Source organism: Haliotis cracherodii, unplaced genomic scaffold (assembly GCF_022045235.1).
Source record: "Haliotis cracherodii isolate W230 unplaced genomic scaffold, xgHalCrac1.p SCAF_9, whole genome shotgun sequence".
Taxonomy (NCBI): domain Eukaryota; kingdom Metazoa; phylum Mollusca; class Gastropoda; order Lepetellida; family Haliotidae; genus Haliotis; species Haliotis cracherodii.
This window is the reverse complement of record NW_027266343.1, coordinates 28,999,513-29,013,794: the sequence shown is the minus strand read 5'-3', so window position 1 is coordinate 29,013,794 and position 14,282 is coordinate 28,999,513. Positions and strand designations below refer to the sequence as shown.

Sequence of the window (14,282 nt, the reverse complement as noted above, 5' to 3'; positions counted from 1 at the left end):
ATGAGCTCATACACCCAAGGTACTCCTTTATTTCTGAATTAGTCCTTTTGGTGTTTTTCTTTCTTTTCAGGCTCATTTTCTTAATTAAATTTGAAGTAAGCCGGAATCTAAATCTGTCGAACAGAAGACATTTCAAGAACATACACTACTGCCACCAAGTTCAACCATTGACCATTATATAAGATTACATTCTTTCAGTTATTGATTACAAGACGTCCACATCTCAGTCTGTCATATATCAGATTTATATTTTTCTTATTCTGAAAATGTCAATATCAAGTAGGCCTAACATACTGATTTCAAATATGACAATTTGTCGTTTATAAAAAAAAATATTTCACGGAATTTGAGGCCATTCGATCCTTTTATTATGTTAACAAACAACAGATGAAATTGTTAACGTTTTATTTCATTTATCTCTCCATCAAAATCGAGGCTACTTGTTAGTTTTATGATAAGATTTAAATCCTAAGGCTGGTAGTTTTTTTTTCGGGTCAAATTCTTTGCACAAGCTACAGGAGGAATACAAGGTCCAACGGTCCTTGATTACTGGCAGATTTAAAAGGACACGTGCTTTGCCGGTCCTTCCCTTTGATAACTTCCCTTGATAGCCATGGTCAGGCTGGGGAGAATGGGATTAATAATATAGACCATCTGCACACCTCAATTACCAGGCAATTAACTGATCAGTTGCAAAGTAATAATGGACCTCCAAACAGTGTATGTACAATACAACGGTCAGGCAAAGTACAAGTATATTCTATCCGATTAGCTCACGTGGGTTAATTTCCAGACAAGACAAGAATACAGTTAACTGCTGCTACCGGTAACATATTTGGGGCAACACCTGAATACATGCACATTTGTAGTCAAATGAAACAGAATTGTAAGCAGAATAATTGAAGCCCATATCATAATATATAAATACTCAAAGGTTCAAAATATCCATGGGAGTAAAAATATATGATTATACCCAAGGAAAACTTTCAATGCCGAACGTGAAATACACACACATTTAGGGGTTTACAGTTAGTGACAATCCTGTATGTATATCGTAATAATTCTGTAGCTATTTTATAAACATTATCATACTTACCTATTTAGGCAACATTTGTATCTTATCTACCAGTTGCTTTTTCGTACCAAAGGTGATCAATTATTTTTTTAATTGTGTGTTAACATTTAACATGTTTAAACTAATCATGTGATCACCATTTACTTTTGAATATATATTAATTGACTCCGACGACAATGGGTCATGGGGATCACTTTCAAATATTCTAAAATTGGTTTCTATGCTGTATGGTTGATCCTGTCTTGTTTATTCCCTTCTCACACACCCATTCCTTCTTTTCTGACAGCTCTTGACCTCGTGATCAGGTTCCCTTTGAACTTTGACATCTGGGCCCCTCCTCGCCAAGTGGGTGTCTTAGGGAATCAGTAATTTACTGTTATTGTAATCAATTAGTTAATTACTAACACGTGATACCAAAACGTATACTGTGGATTTGGAAAGTTATATTCATGAGCATTATTAACCACGTATCATTATCACTAACGTTCTTATAACATCATCATTATCCCCTAATTGATCCATTTCCATCAACTACCCTCTTCTTTCTGTACTCCTATCTTCTGTCTCTCTCTACATGTCCTTCTCTCCCTCCCTGTCAGCGTCCTACTGGGAGGTACATGACCATCCTTGAACCCCTGTCAGAACTTCCCGTCCCTTCCACCTCTATCCCCGACCCCGCCCCTCTCTCTGCCTCCGTCCTCCGTGATGCCCCTCACTTCGTCGATATCAACCTGGAAGATGACGACACCCCGACCCAGTCCCCAGTTCGAGTCTTCCTGTCACGTGTGTCTGGATTCTTGAGGAGAGTGTTCGGTGTCAAGATGGACGCTTAGAGTGACATCTTGCTACCTCTTGGAACTTGTGTTAATAAATACCTTGGACCTTTAGAATACTTTTAAATAATAAATGATATAGTGCTCTTTACATTTTGGACCTTTCGGACATTTGTTATTTTTGGGACATTTCGGTCATGTAGGACCATTTTGTTATGTTTTGACCTTGAATAAATACGTTTTAAAGTACTAAATCTTCTTTGGGTTTTGGGGTCTTTTAAGAGAACTGGGGCATTTTGGATGACTTGTGAAAAGATGAAATATGAAATTTGTATTTTTGGAGCTTTCGGACACTTTTGGCGTTACACTTTGAAGTTTGGACTTAATTAAATCATTATGATTCAATATTTATTGTTGTTTTGTTTTTTCCACCTCATCGGTTCTTGTTTAGTTGCGTTGTTACTACCATCTCCTTGGTTTGTCAGCCCCCTATACCCCTGTGCTTGTGGGTTTCACCAAAGTGGTAAACGTCTGCAGGTAAACGAGCGATGTCAAGACCTGCATTGTTAGCGCAAAGAACATGTCACACAAGAGGTTATCTTTACATGCAGTGGGGCGGGCATACCATGCCCGACACAGCCCAACCATTGGCAGGATTTGAGGGCTACTGGATGTTGTTTCATGTCATAATCAGCAGTATTCCAGCTACAAACCACTGATTGTTGTCAGGGTACGAAGACACACTGCCATCCAAGACACTGACCCAATTCTAACCTGGAATGCCACAGTCACCAAGGTGCCAACCGTGAACATTCATAATAAAACTGCACTTATGTGTGATTACTTTTTTAAGATATTTCTAGAAGTTTCTAAAGTATTTCCCACTTCACATCAGCTAAGATGCAAACTATACCCTACATATTGGATTCTGAAATGGAAAGAATTTCATTTTCAGTTTTGTGTGTCATGAAATGCACATCAGCAAGTCTTAACAAATAACCTTATAATTTGGGTGATTCCTCGTTTTTGAAATAAGCAGATTGCTCTTCACTGCTACTTTATTACATTTAGTTTAGAATTCTCAAGTTTACTTTTGCAAGGGCACCCTTTCTATGCAACTTCTTTGAAGCTGTCACCAAGATTGTGTATTGTGCGGCAAGACAGGCGCACTAGTTTTTAGAAAACACAAATAAATCTACAATGCTATGATATTGCACTTAAGGTAATAGTGAAATTGACTTTGATAACTGCACTTAGATAGTGACGTGCATGTTCGTGTGTATACACGTGTTTGTGTGGCTGCAAAAGACGTTAAAAAGTGGTACTTGTTGTTGCCCTGTCTGGTGCTCGGCTTTAAGGGGCTAAATCAAGGACAGGTCATTTCGGAGTCAGTATACTGTGTTTGAGTGGGGGTATTCATGTTAAGCTGCGGCATGGTATGTCAGTGGGCTAGCACGAGAAAATCTGCTTTAGTCCGGACCAGTACACACGCACACACGCACGCTTATGTCACTATAAATAAGGTCAATAATCTTGAACGCGACGTTAAACCCCATTTCAACTCAGCGTAAAACAGCATTCACTGACTGACTGCGCCAGGGAGACGCATGATATCAAACAGAGAGATAACTGCCAACCAACTAACGGGTGCCATAATGTTTCAGTCTGCTTCAAAGAAACCACATGTTTTCTGGAGTTTGACACCCACGAACCCTCATTAATACGATCAAACACATAATGAATGTATCAAGAACACTAAACACGTGTTCATTAGACTCAAGATTGTTACACAAATGCTTTAAATATAACAGAATCATCCACGTATTTCTTTCAGATATATTTAATTGAACGTACCTGAATATATAGCATAATTGTCCCACCTACTCCGCTAACAGCCAGCCGTGTAGCTTAGCATGCTGCATATGCCGCTCACTGTTTAGGATTTCGACCCCTGACCCCGCCACACACACACACACACACACACACACACACACACACGACCACCCTCCCTACAACAAATATTTTATTCATAGAGATTATGGGAAAGTGTAATATTTATAATAATTTAACCCATATTTGGCTACTGCAGATATCTCAGTTCTTGGCAGTTCTTAAAAGGAAGATTATATACATGTTATTAGTGTATTTATTTTCAAAAGGAGGTGTTCCTGTTTTATCCTAGTTCATATAACACCAGAGGAATTTTACATATTCAATGTCGATGTAGTAAGCTGTTGTACACATGCACATATTCATCTTGCAGGGTATATTCATGTGTTCGAAAATGAGTAGAATCAATCTATCCACTGTAAACTTCATCACTTCATGGTAGGCAGCTGTAGTCCCTCCTGTGGGTAGGGGGAGGTCGGTAGGGGAGGGGTGATGGTAATGGGGGGAGGGGAGAGGAAGTCAGGTTATAAACAATAGGAGGACGAGACAATAGACTGGGCGTGTCCCCACGTGCTCGTATAATACGACTGGAGCAGAGCCGAGAACAGCAAATGCCATGTTGTGCGATCTTTGGTAGTCTTCAAGACAAATGGTGGCGAATATCTCAAGCGGTTCTTATCGCTGCGCTGTGAAATACTGCTTGTTGCGTTTAACCTCTGTTGCTAAGTACGTACTGCTTTCTTATCACAGAAGAGGAAAAGCGTGTAGCACTGTTTCTACGTAAATCTTTCAGCTCCAATGACGGATTTTTCTGAATTAACCCTGCAGAGTCTTTTTGCTATACATACAAACAGTTGGGGTGTTGGGGTAGTCTACGCTTGTGACGCCGAAGACCCAGGTTCGACTCCACGAATAGGTACAATATGTGAAGCCCATTTCTGGTGTCCGGCGCCGTGATATGGTTGGAATATATTGCTGAAAAGCGGCATAAAACTATTCACACTCACTAACAAACAGTTGTGTGATATTCGACTTTACATTCTCTCAGATTCAATATACTGTAGACAATGCCTTAAATGAAGACATCTTGTTGAACAATACCAAATAATTTCGAAATGCCGGCTCTTATAAAACCACATATACATTGTATATCTCCATTGTAAATCTCCAGAACATGACCAGGCACGATATGTGTCGTAATTGGGAAGGGCGTTGTTTCAAACAAGCCAAGTCCTGAATGAAAGTGAATGATATGTTGTGCAGTCCCACTATAACCGAGCGTAATACAAAGCAAGCCCCCTCCGCTCCCCCCGAATCCCACCCCTGCCACAAGCAGGTATTGTTGGATAATGCGTAACAGATCCGAGGTGTGGCATCACTGATGTCATTAATGCTCGTGCAGCACTATTTCAAGTGTTTTCGAAACCCTCTCTTCTGTGGGTTTGTTTTTAGACTTGAACTTCGTGATAACACTCCTGTATAGTTAATTGCGGAACTGGAACTAGTTTTGACTGACCCCGCTTTCTGTTTTGTCTTTTTTTTTGTTTCGGCCGGTGTTTAAAGGATTATTGATATACCAACAATGCAACCATGTCCTTGCTGAACACAGTAATTACTATTGAGATGTCCCTTCCTTATCTTTCAATCTTACCTAAGGGCTCTCTTATTCTGAGACACAGACCAACAAGGGAAGATTTACTCCATCCAATGTTTGCAGATCCCCATGGCTACCCTATATTCTGCTGTTGTTTCTGCTCCTACTACCCCATCTGCCGCCTAGGGCGCGGGAATAAAAATCAGCGATAGAAACTAACAGTTTTAGCCCACTAGTCTTTATAGGAAAACACCTTAAAAAGGGCAAATGCCTACTAGTCCCTAGGATACCTGAACTATGGGGCAGTTTGACAAGGACGATACTGTTCAAAGCGGCGTTAAACCCAACTCATTCACTCAGTCACTACTACTACTACTACTACGACTACTACTATTGTTGGGGTGGCTGGGTAGCATAGTTGTTAAAGCGTTCGCTCGTCACTCCGATGGCCTGGGTTCGCCGTGATAGAGCTGGAATATTGCTAGCAGCGGCGTAAAACCCAACCCATGCACTCACTCACTACTACTACTACTACTACAACTACGATTACGACGACGACGACGGGGGGCACGGATGGCCCAGTCGTCTCAGGCGCCACGATTCGCTGTGCAGAGTTGCGTCCCTTGGGCACGCCAGAAACCTATGATTGTGGGTTCAAATCCCGGTTTGTCCCAATTATGTTTCTAGGTTTGTCAGCACCATACCCGTGCTCGTGGGTTTCACCGAAGTGGTAAACGTCTGAGACTTGCATCACTTCGGGCTTTCCTGCCACATTAAGCTGACACGCCGTGATATAACTGGAATAATATTAAAAGCGGCCTTAAACCCAACTCACTCACTCACCACTACGACGACGAAGACTTGTACAACGATTACGACGACCGCCACGTGAACCAACTCTCTCACTATAGCACGACTACTTTTGTACGACTACAACGACGGCCATCGCCACGTGAACCAACTCTCACACTATAGCACGACTACTTTTGTACGACTACAACGACGGCCATCGCCACCTGAACCAACTCTCTCACTATAGCACGACTACTTTTGTACGACTACAACGACGGCCATCGCCACGTGAACCAACTCTCTCACTATAGCACGACTACTTTTGTACGACTACAACGACGGCCATCGCCACCTGAACCAACTCTCTCACTATAGCACGACTACTTTTGTACGACTACAACGACGGCCATCGCCACCTGAACCAACTCTCTCACTATAGCACGACTACTTTTGTACGACTACAACGACGGCCATCGCCACGTGAACCAACACTCTCACTATAGCACGACTACTTTTGTACGACTACAACGACGGCCACCGCCACCTGAACCAACTCTCTCACTATAGCACGACTACTTTTGTACGACTACAACGACGGCCATCGCCACCTGAACCGACTCTCTCACTATAGCACGACTACTTTTGTACGACTACAACGACGGCCATCGCCACGTGAACCAACTCTCTCACTATAGCACGACTACTTTTGTACGACTACAACGACGGCCATCGCCACCTGAACCAACTCTCTCACCACAGCATAATTCCTCAACGATCGCTACCATCATGAACTTACAAAGATCTACATTGTCTTGAGTCTGTAAACATTTCCCTACACCTCACACAAGCGACCCTCGTGGTTCCCATCTGTGCATGGACCAACCCGGTACAGTCGTGGAACCAGCAGGGCGGCTCAGGGCGACGACAGCAGACAGATGTCATGTATTACACAAGGCTCGACAGCACAGATACCGCAGTGTTCCAGCCGGGAGCGTCCACCAGGCTGTACAGGTCACGACAGGACACACTTAGTGACCCTTGGGAAACTATTGTACTTTGTGTTTATTGTTAAAACCTCGCGCATTGCAGTGGCAGTGTCTGTATGTGGAGTCACTGGGAACACTGTACTTCAGTCTTTCGAAGGGTAGCGTTTATTCTCTATTATCCAGTGTATTATATATCCATTTTATTGTGATAAATACCCCAGATTCATTCGCTACCACAGCTGCGCTTTTGAGACGCCCAATCAAATAACTGAGCGAGAGAACCTTTGCACTTATTAGTTACTGACAGTAGAGGTTGTGATAACGGTGTCACATTCGAAACGAAGCTGTAGTGACGAATGGGTTCAGGGTATTTGAGATACAATAGGATGGAGATACAATGTACCGGATAATCGAGGGTGGTCATTGTTACAGTTTCAGGGAGGTTACCCTTATTCTGATACGAACGACAATGTCTTAACCTAAATCACAGTATTCCGACATTCTGTCGAAACCGGCATCTGTGAAGTCCGACATTCTGATGGAACCGTCACTTGAGAAGTCCAACATTCTGATGGAACCGTCACTTGGGAAGTCCGACATTCTGTCGAAACCGCCACTTGGGAAGTCCGACAGTCTGATGGAACCGTCACATGGGAAGTCTGACATTCTGTCGAAAACGACATCAATCTATCAAATCGAGTCCGACGCATAGAAAGTCTTAACCTGCGCAGTAGTAGCCGAACGTTCTGTCAGAATCGAAACAGGAGTAGTCCAACATTCGGTTCAGTCTGACATCTGAGTTTTGAGAAATTCGACTGGTTCCAGTTACTGTGTGCCTAAAGTGAGTGAATCAGTGAGTGAGTGAGTAGGGTTTAACGCCACTTTTAACAGTATTCCAGTTTTTTCGCGAAGTGATGCAGGTCTCAGACGTTTACCACTTCGGTGAAACCCATGAGCAAGGGTATGGTGCTGACAAACCTAGAAACATAATCGGGGCGAACCGGGATTCGAACCCACAATCACAGGTGTCTAATAGGTTTCCCAAGGGACGCAACTCCGCGAATCGCGGCGCCTGAGACGACTGGCCCACCCGTGCCCCCCTGCCTAAAGCGATGACATGTTTAAGAGCATTCGCCTTTCTAGATGGTAACAGGGAATATATTGTTTGAATATGAGTAATAACAAGGACAATATGACAAACAAACAAACAAACAAACAAACAAACAAACAAACAAACACAGTAACAAGGGATGATTTCCAAACGACAAGTAGAACTTCTGATTGTTAGGGATATTTGGAGCCGGGGATCCCCAGGTGTATATCAATTTCCATCGTGCTCTGATCTTCTCTTCTCCAGGAAACAAGGTGGACACAGACACATCCCAAGGCGTCGATGTTGGGGTATTCACATAGGTCATCATTTTAGATAGATAGTGTTGTATGCATATGCAGGTATGACGTTTATCAAATACCACCATCTGTACTGCAGGTCTTAGGCGTTCGTCACGTGTGTGAGTGGGTAGGGTTTTTCGCCACTTTTTGTGTAAGAAATATTCCATCAATACCACGGCGGGGGACACCAGAAATAGACTTTACACATTATACCCATGTGAAGACTCGAACCCGGGTCTTCGGCACGACGAGTGAACGCTTTAACCACTTGGCGTAGGTGGCGGCGTAGTTGTTATCAATATTAATAGTAGTAGTAGTAGTAGTAGTAGTAGTAGTCGACGTGGTGGTGGTAGTAGTAGTATGGACTTAGGACAAACTTGGGCCATACAATTGCACACGACAGAACAATCAGTAATAAACGCCTATCTTTATATAAACACTAAACACTAACTAAACACTTACCACATGAAGGCATAACATGGTTTTATTCATGGTTAGATTGCTTGAGCAGTGTTAAAATATACAAGACTGACTGGAATACTCACTAGTCCATCTAACATATTACTAGCAATGTGACGAGGGGCAAGCAGGTGTTTCGAACACTAGTTATACTGAATCTTTCAGGGCTAAGAAGATCATTCACAGGCCATGTAATCAAGCGCCGTAAAACCCCGCTAATCAAGACAGATTTCATTGTGACATCGCCCGGATTAACATATGTTCCAGATTAATGTAACAGTTTTACGGAGCAATGTCCTAAGCATATATGAAGCCACTACAAGCTGGGATCGTCCAGGAAAGGGGTTTCGAACAAGCGGTATTTAGTTGATGTAAAGGCTGCCCCCAAGTCGCAGCCTGAATTACCCAGTGTATCAAATGTCCATTGTGTTATGATGACATACACCCTGGACCCATTCCCCAACATAGCTGGTCTGCATCGAATGACACGACGCTGTAAATAGACGTCCACTCGAATAACACTGTTCTTTCACGACTGGGCCCGCCTCCGTAGTCTAGTGGATATGAATCTACCAGGAGAGCGGAAGGTTGTTGGTTCGATTCCCGGCTGCGTCACACCAAAACACCTTAAACTATGGTGCTAGTTCTTACACTACCTGGCGCTCGGCATTAAGTGAGTTGCAGTGTTAGAAACTAACATTTTTTTATCCACTAGTCCTTATGATGATAACATAGCAAAACCCTTCAAAGTGACAAATTTCTACTTGGTCTTCAGCGTGGATCAGGTGGTCAGATTCGATGACTAGGTTCATGCATGTTATCGTATTCCAATTGCATAGATCGATGCTCGTGATGTCAATCAGTGGAGTGTCTGGTCCAGATTCGATTATTTACAGACCGCCGTCATATAACTGGAATATTGATCAAAGCGACGTTGAACAACAAACAAAGAAACATTACTGCTGACATAAGTTAATAATACAATCATTGTCATATTACTGAAAACAAGCCGTTTTAACAAGGGATTCATTTGTAGTTGACTAGGGTGCTCACCATCAATATGTTGTAATTGGTATTACACAATGCGATATCACGCAAATAGAATCCTTGTGGCCTCGGCTGGAATAGACCCAAACCACTCTATTGATTGTCTGAAGATTGGACCGGGTGGTCAGGCTCGTTGACTCAATTACTTGCGTGTCATCGTATCACGATGGCGTCGCACGTTGCTCATAATGTCAACCACTGGTTCATCTGACTAAGGCTCGATTCTTGACCGGTTGGCGTACTATAGCTTGAGTATTGCTGAATGTTAAACAACATTCACTCACTCATTTATTGTTAACTTGTACGTCTTTATTTGCACTAGGAACCAATATGTCTCCTGTTTCCCCAAAAGCTTTCACATAATGTGATCACATACAATTAACTACATCACACATGTTACAAGGCCTGTAACAAGTCCAGTTAGTACGTGCACCTTCTACACCGTTATGGAGACAGGGGCTGTATTATAGACAACTCTAGCATACTGCCAGTTCTATATATAATATGAGTGAACGGTTCGTCTGTACGTAAAACAATACCAGTATCAGCCGTCTGGGTTAACTAGTTAAAGAGGGTCTGCGCTGGCGATATGAGGACGATACCGAGACAGGTACCAAAAAATGGAACCAGTCCATCACTACAAAAGAGTTTCTAATTCTCTGAGCAAACTTTCCGGCGGTTTTTGCTCGCAAACAGAAGTTGTGAAAAACAACGTAGATTAATGTGTTCCGAAGCAATCTTCCATGTTCTCACAGGTCTGTCGGCCTATATTTACGACGACGTTGTGGTGTTTGTTGTCGGTGTAGGAGGTTGTTCCTGTTTCAGGTCTTCATATACTTGAAAACTTCCTTGTTTCTTTAACTTTTTTTTCTTTCATGAAAACTCCCGAGAATCGTCTTTGAGTTCGGTCCGTATTACTATTTATATCATACAGCCAGGATGTTGTATTCAAGCTCATCACACCTGCTCGTTCATTGTTGAGGAGGAACGGATCATACAGACAAAAAACCCTGTTTACAAGGAAGATGAAACATACAACGTTGAGCTGCAGCAGCATGACTCAGACTCCACGTTTGAAAGTACTTCACAGACCAGGAAGAACGCTTCTTGTTTTAAATGGTAAAATGAATGGGAATATGTGCTACAGTCTGATTGGTTGGGAAACGTTCTTAATGGGATCAGATACCGGAGATCTTTCGGACTTTTTACTGCGTATAAATACTTGATAAGTATCTTTTTATTTCTCAATCCTAAACTTAAGAAAATGTGCCGTTGGGCTTTGCGAAATGGATATTAATAAAATATAAAGTTTGATCAATATTTATGAGAGCATATATTTTGCAATGCTTATAAACATTATGCGCTTTCAAATTTGTGGTTGTTATTGTACTTTTAGATGCTCGGAGGTTTTAGCGCCGTCGGTTCCACATATCAAATGACCAATATCACTCGCAAATATGAAAACACCTAACTTACATTCCCAAGCGACCCTTGAAGATCCGTGTACCCATTGTACCCATGTCGGGAATCGAACCCGGATCTTCGGCGTGACGAGCGAATGCTTTAACCCATAGGCTACCCGACCGCCCCCTAAAGCTTGTCAGTACAGCTGACATTATGATTGATTGCCTAAACCAAATGATTCTGCTACATATAATATTTATTATTATTTATTTTCCAAGCTCTAAATTATAATTCCACATCAGAATATCATATAAGTTGAAAACTTCCTGAATTAGTTTCGATGCTTTGTTTGTTTGTTTCAGTTTGAATAAACATTGCATGACGAATGACGTCTCAGTCAGGGTACGGTGTTACAACCAAGTTATCAAAACCGACAACCCGATTTATTTAGTCACCTCTAGAAACAAGCAAGGGTTGCTGGGGACCTATTTTGATCAGAATCTAAACAAGGTTTACGATATCCCATGTGCTTACATATTTTCACCAAGTCCAACTTATTGCTTAAAAAAATAAATCTTGATTAACAAATTGTCTTAAATACATACTAATAATAAACAGTTATTTAGCTATGTTGTCATCTAACTCCGACTTGTTTCACTGGAAACGAATTAAAAGAATAGCGAATTGCCAAACGCACCAGTACAATGTTTGTACAACTTTTAATGAAGACATATTGAACCCTTTTAAGATATTCTTCGGAAAGCAACGTGACTGACGAAGACGACGAACGGACGAAGGGATGGACAAAGCCCGTTCCTACATTTCAGGCAAAACCTTGTTTCGGCGGGGGATAAATACACGTAGAAAAAGTCAAGTGCTCTCGACTCTACTCGTATGTTGAAATATGTTTCTGTGACAGGGGCCAGTATTTTCGTTTTAATCCGTTGCCGAATGGACTCGCGGTTGCACTGAGAATCGTCATTTTTTGACGTGAAGCACGAACCTTTATTTACTCCAACACTCGTGTTTGAAGACGTTCTTGGTGCCACGGTCTGGTGGCCATTTCCAGTGAAGGTCTAGACGTTATAATCGGTGCCTCGTGTGAAACGGAGACATTGTGTCTGCGTAATTAACGTAATGAAACATTGCTAGGTGGATCTAACACATAAACTGTTACCAGGTGACGCAGTGAATATGCATGTTGTTTTTATGTGCAGTCAGCAATATAAAATCTATTTCCGTAAATCATAGTGAAACTTTAAATAAGAACCGTCAAGAATGTGCATCGGATGGTCAAAGTGGATCTCGGATGATGAAAACGTGTATTAGATGATCAACATGTATATCGGATGGTCACAATGTATATCGGGTGGTGACAATGTATATCGGGTGGTGACAATGTATATCGGGTGGTGACAATGTATATCGGGTGGTGACAATGTATATTGGATGGTCACAATGTATAACAGGTTGTCACAATGTTTGTCGGATGGTCACAATGTATATCGGATGGTTATAATGTATATCGGATGGTCACAATGTATATCGAGTGGTCACAATGTATATCGGATGGTTTTAATGTATATCGGATGGTCAAAGCGTGCATCGAATGGTCACAACGATTATCGGGTGGTCACACTGAAGGTCCATGCTTGGTGTCTCACTCAATATCCACGGAAACTAAATAACTATGAATATAGTTGGTGGTATCCATGTAAGTGCTTTTCCTCTCCTTGTAGGTTCGATTTCCTACATGGTGCATTTAGTGAAACACATGTTCTGCTTGTTAAAAAACCCGGCGTAATACATAACTGCGCGGAATTAAATTCGGGTATTAGGCGTGAAGAGCTTACACTTTAACCAGTAGGCTATCATGCCACGATTGTCCTTAGCAACCATTGAGCAATGTGTATAATTTACATGTCGTGTTGTGTTTATTGAATAAAACGTGGACACTTATCTTGCACCCGAAGGCGACACGGAACCAATTCTGTGAGACGTGTCACCTAATTTATATAAATAAATATATTTCTTAGTTCGAGATGCTGACACTTTCTTACAAACGTTTGGGAGACGTGCCCTTGACGCATGGAACAGCAATGCGCTCACAATTCGTAAACTTCTCAATTTACTTGATGAGTTGAAACGTTTCTGGAGAAGTCTAGATATATCTGGCGAGGTTTATAAGTGTCTTGTGAAAATCAAAACCTTTATCGATTTTAATCAATTCGTGTGAAGTTTAAACGCAGCTTGCGAAGTGTAAAACTGCCATGCGAAGTATAAACGTTTCTTGATGTTGAACTTATCTGGCAAAATCTTGCGACGTTTAAAAGTAAACAGCCGGGGAAAAGAAAGTATACACTTGAAAACTGGATTTGACCCAAAAAATTACAAACGTTATCAAAAACGTTACGGGGCCGAAAACACTGCAAACACGCAAACTGTTATACCCTACCCGTATCGAATACATCAACCACGAATAACTTTTTTTCATTTATCAAACATGTGTGTATACTTTCCTTTGCTCCGCAGTTTACCTTGAGAAGGTTAAAAGTGTCCCAGTTTTAAAATATCTTGAAAGGGTATGACCGGTTTGGCGTGCCAAATAAAAGCAGCGAGACGATACCTTCGGGCGGGATAAGAAACATTGAGTTTTGTCATCTGGCAGTTTCTCCAGCGTATTGTTTCACACAGATACACACTGCTTGCATAGACTTCAAGCGACTTTATGTACAAGGTCACTCACAAATGTTTTCTGAGAGAATTATGCAGTAAATCTTAAAGAGGCGAATTCTGTGCATCGGGTGATCGGGTGATCGGGGTTTTATGGCCGATTGCTGTCATCGTGCCCATATGGCCTGGGTCGTTGC

At 41.8% G+C, this 14,282-nt stretch overlaps 1 protein-coding gene across 1 annotated transcript; it reads left to right on the top strand.

Annotated features, from left to right (window-relative positions):
* Nucleotides 1–1,908, top strand: LOC139452239 (uncharacterized). The gene is made up of 3 exons (XM_071233639.1): nucleotides 1–19; nucleotides 1,362–1,420; nucleotides 1,675–1,908. Exons 1-3 carry the CDS (start codon nucleotides 1–3, stop codon nucleotides 1,906–1,908), a joined length of 312 nt encoding a protein of 103 aa, XP_071089740.1.
* The last annotated feature ends 12,374 nt before the right edge of the window (nucleotides 1,909–14,282 follow it).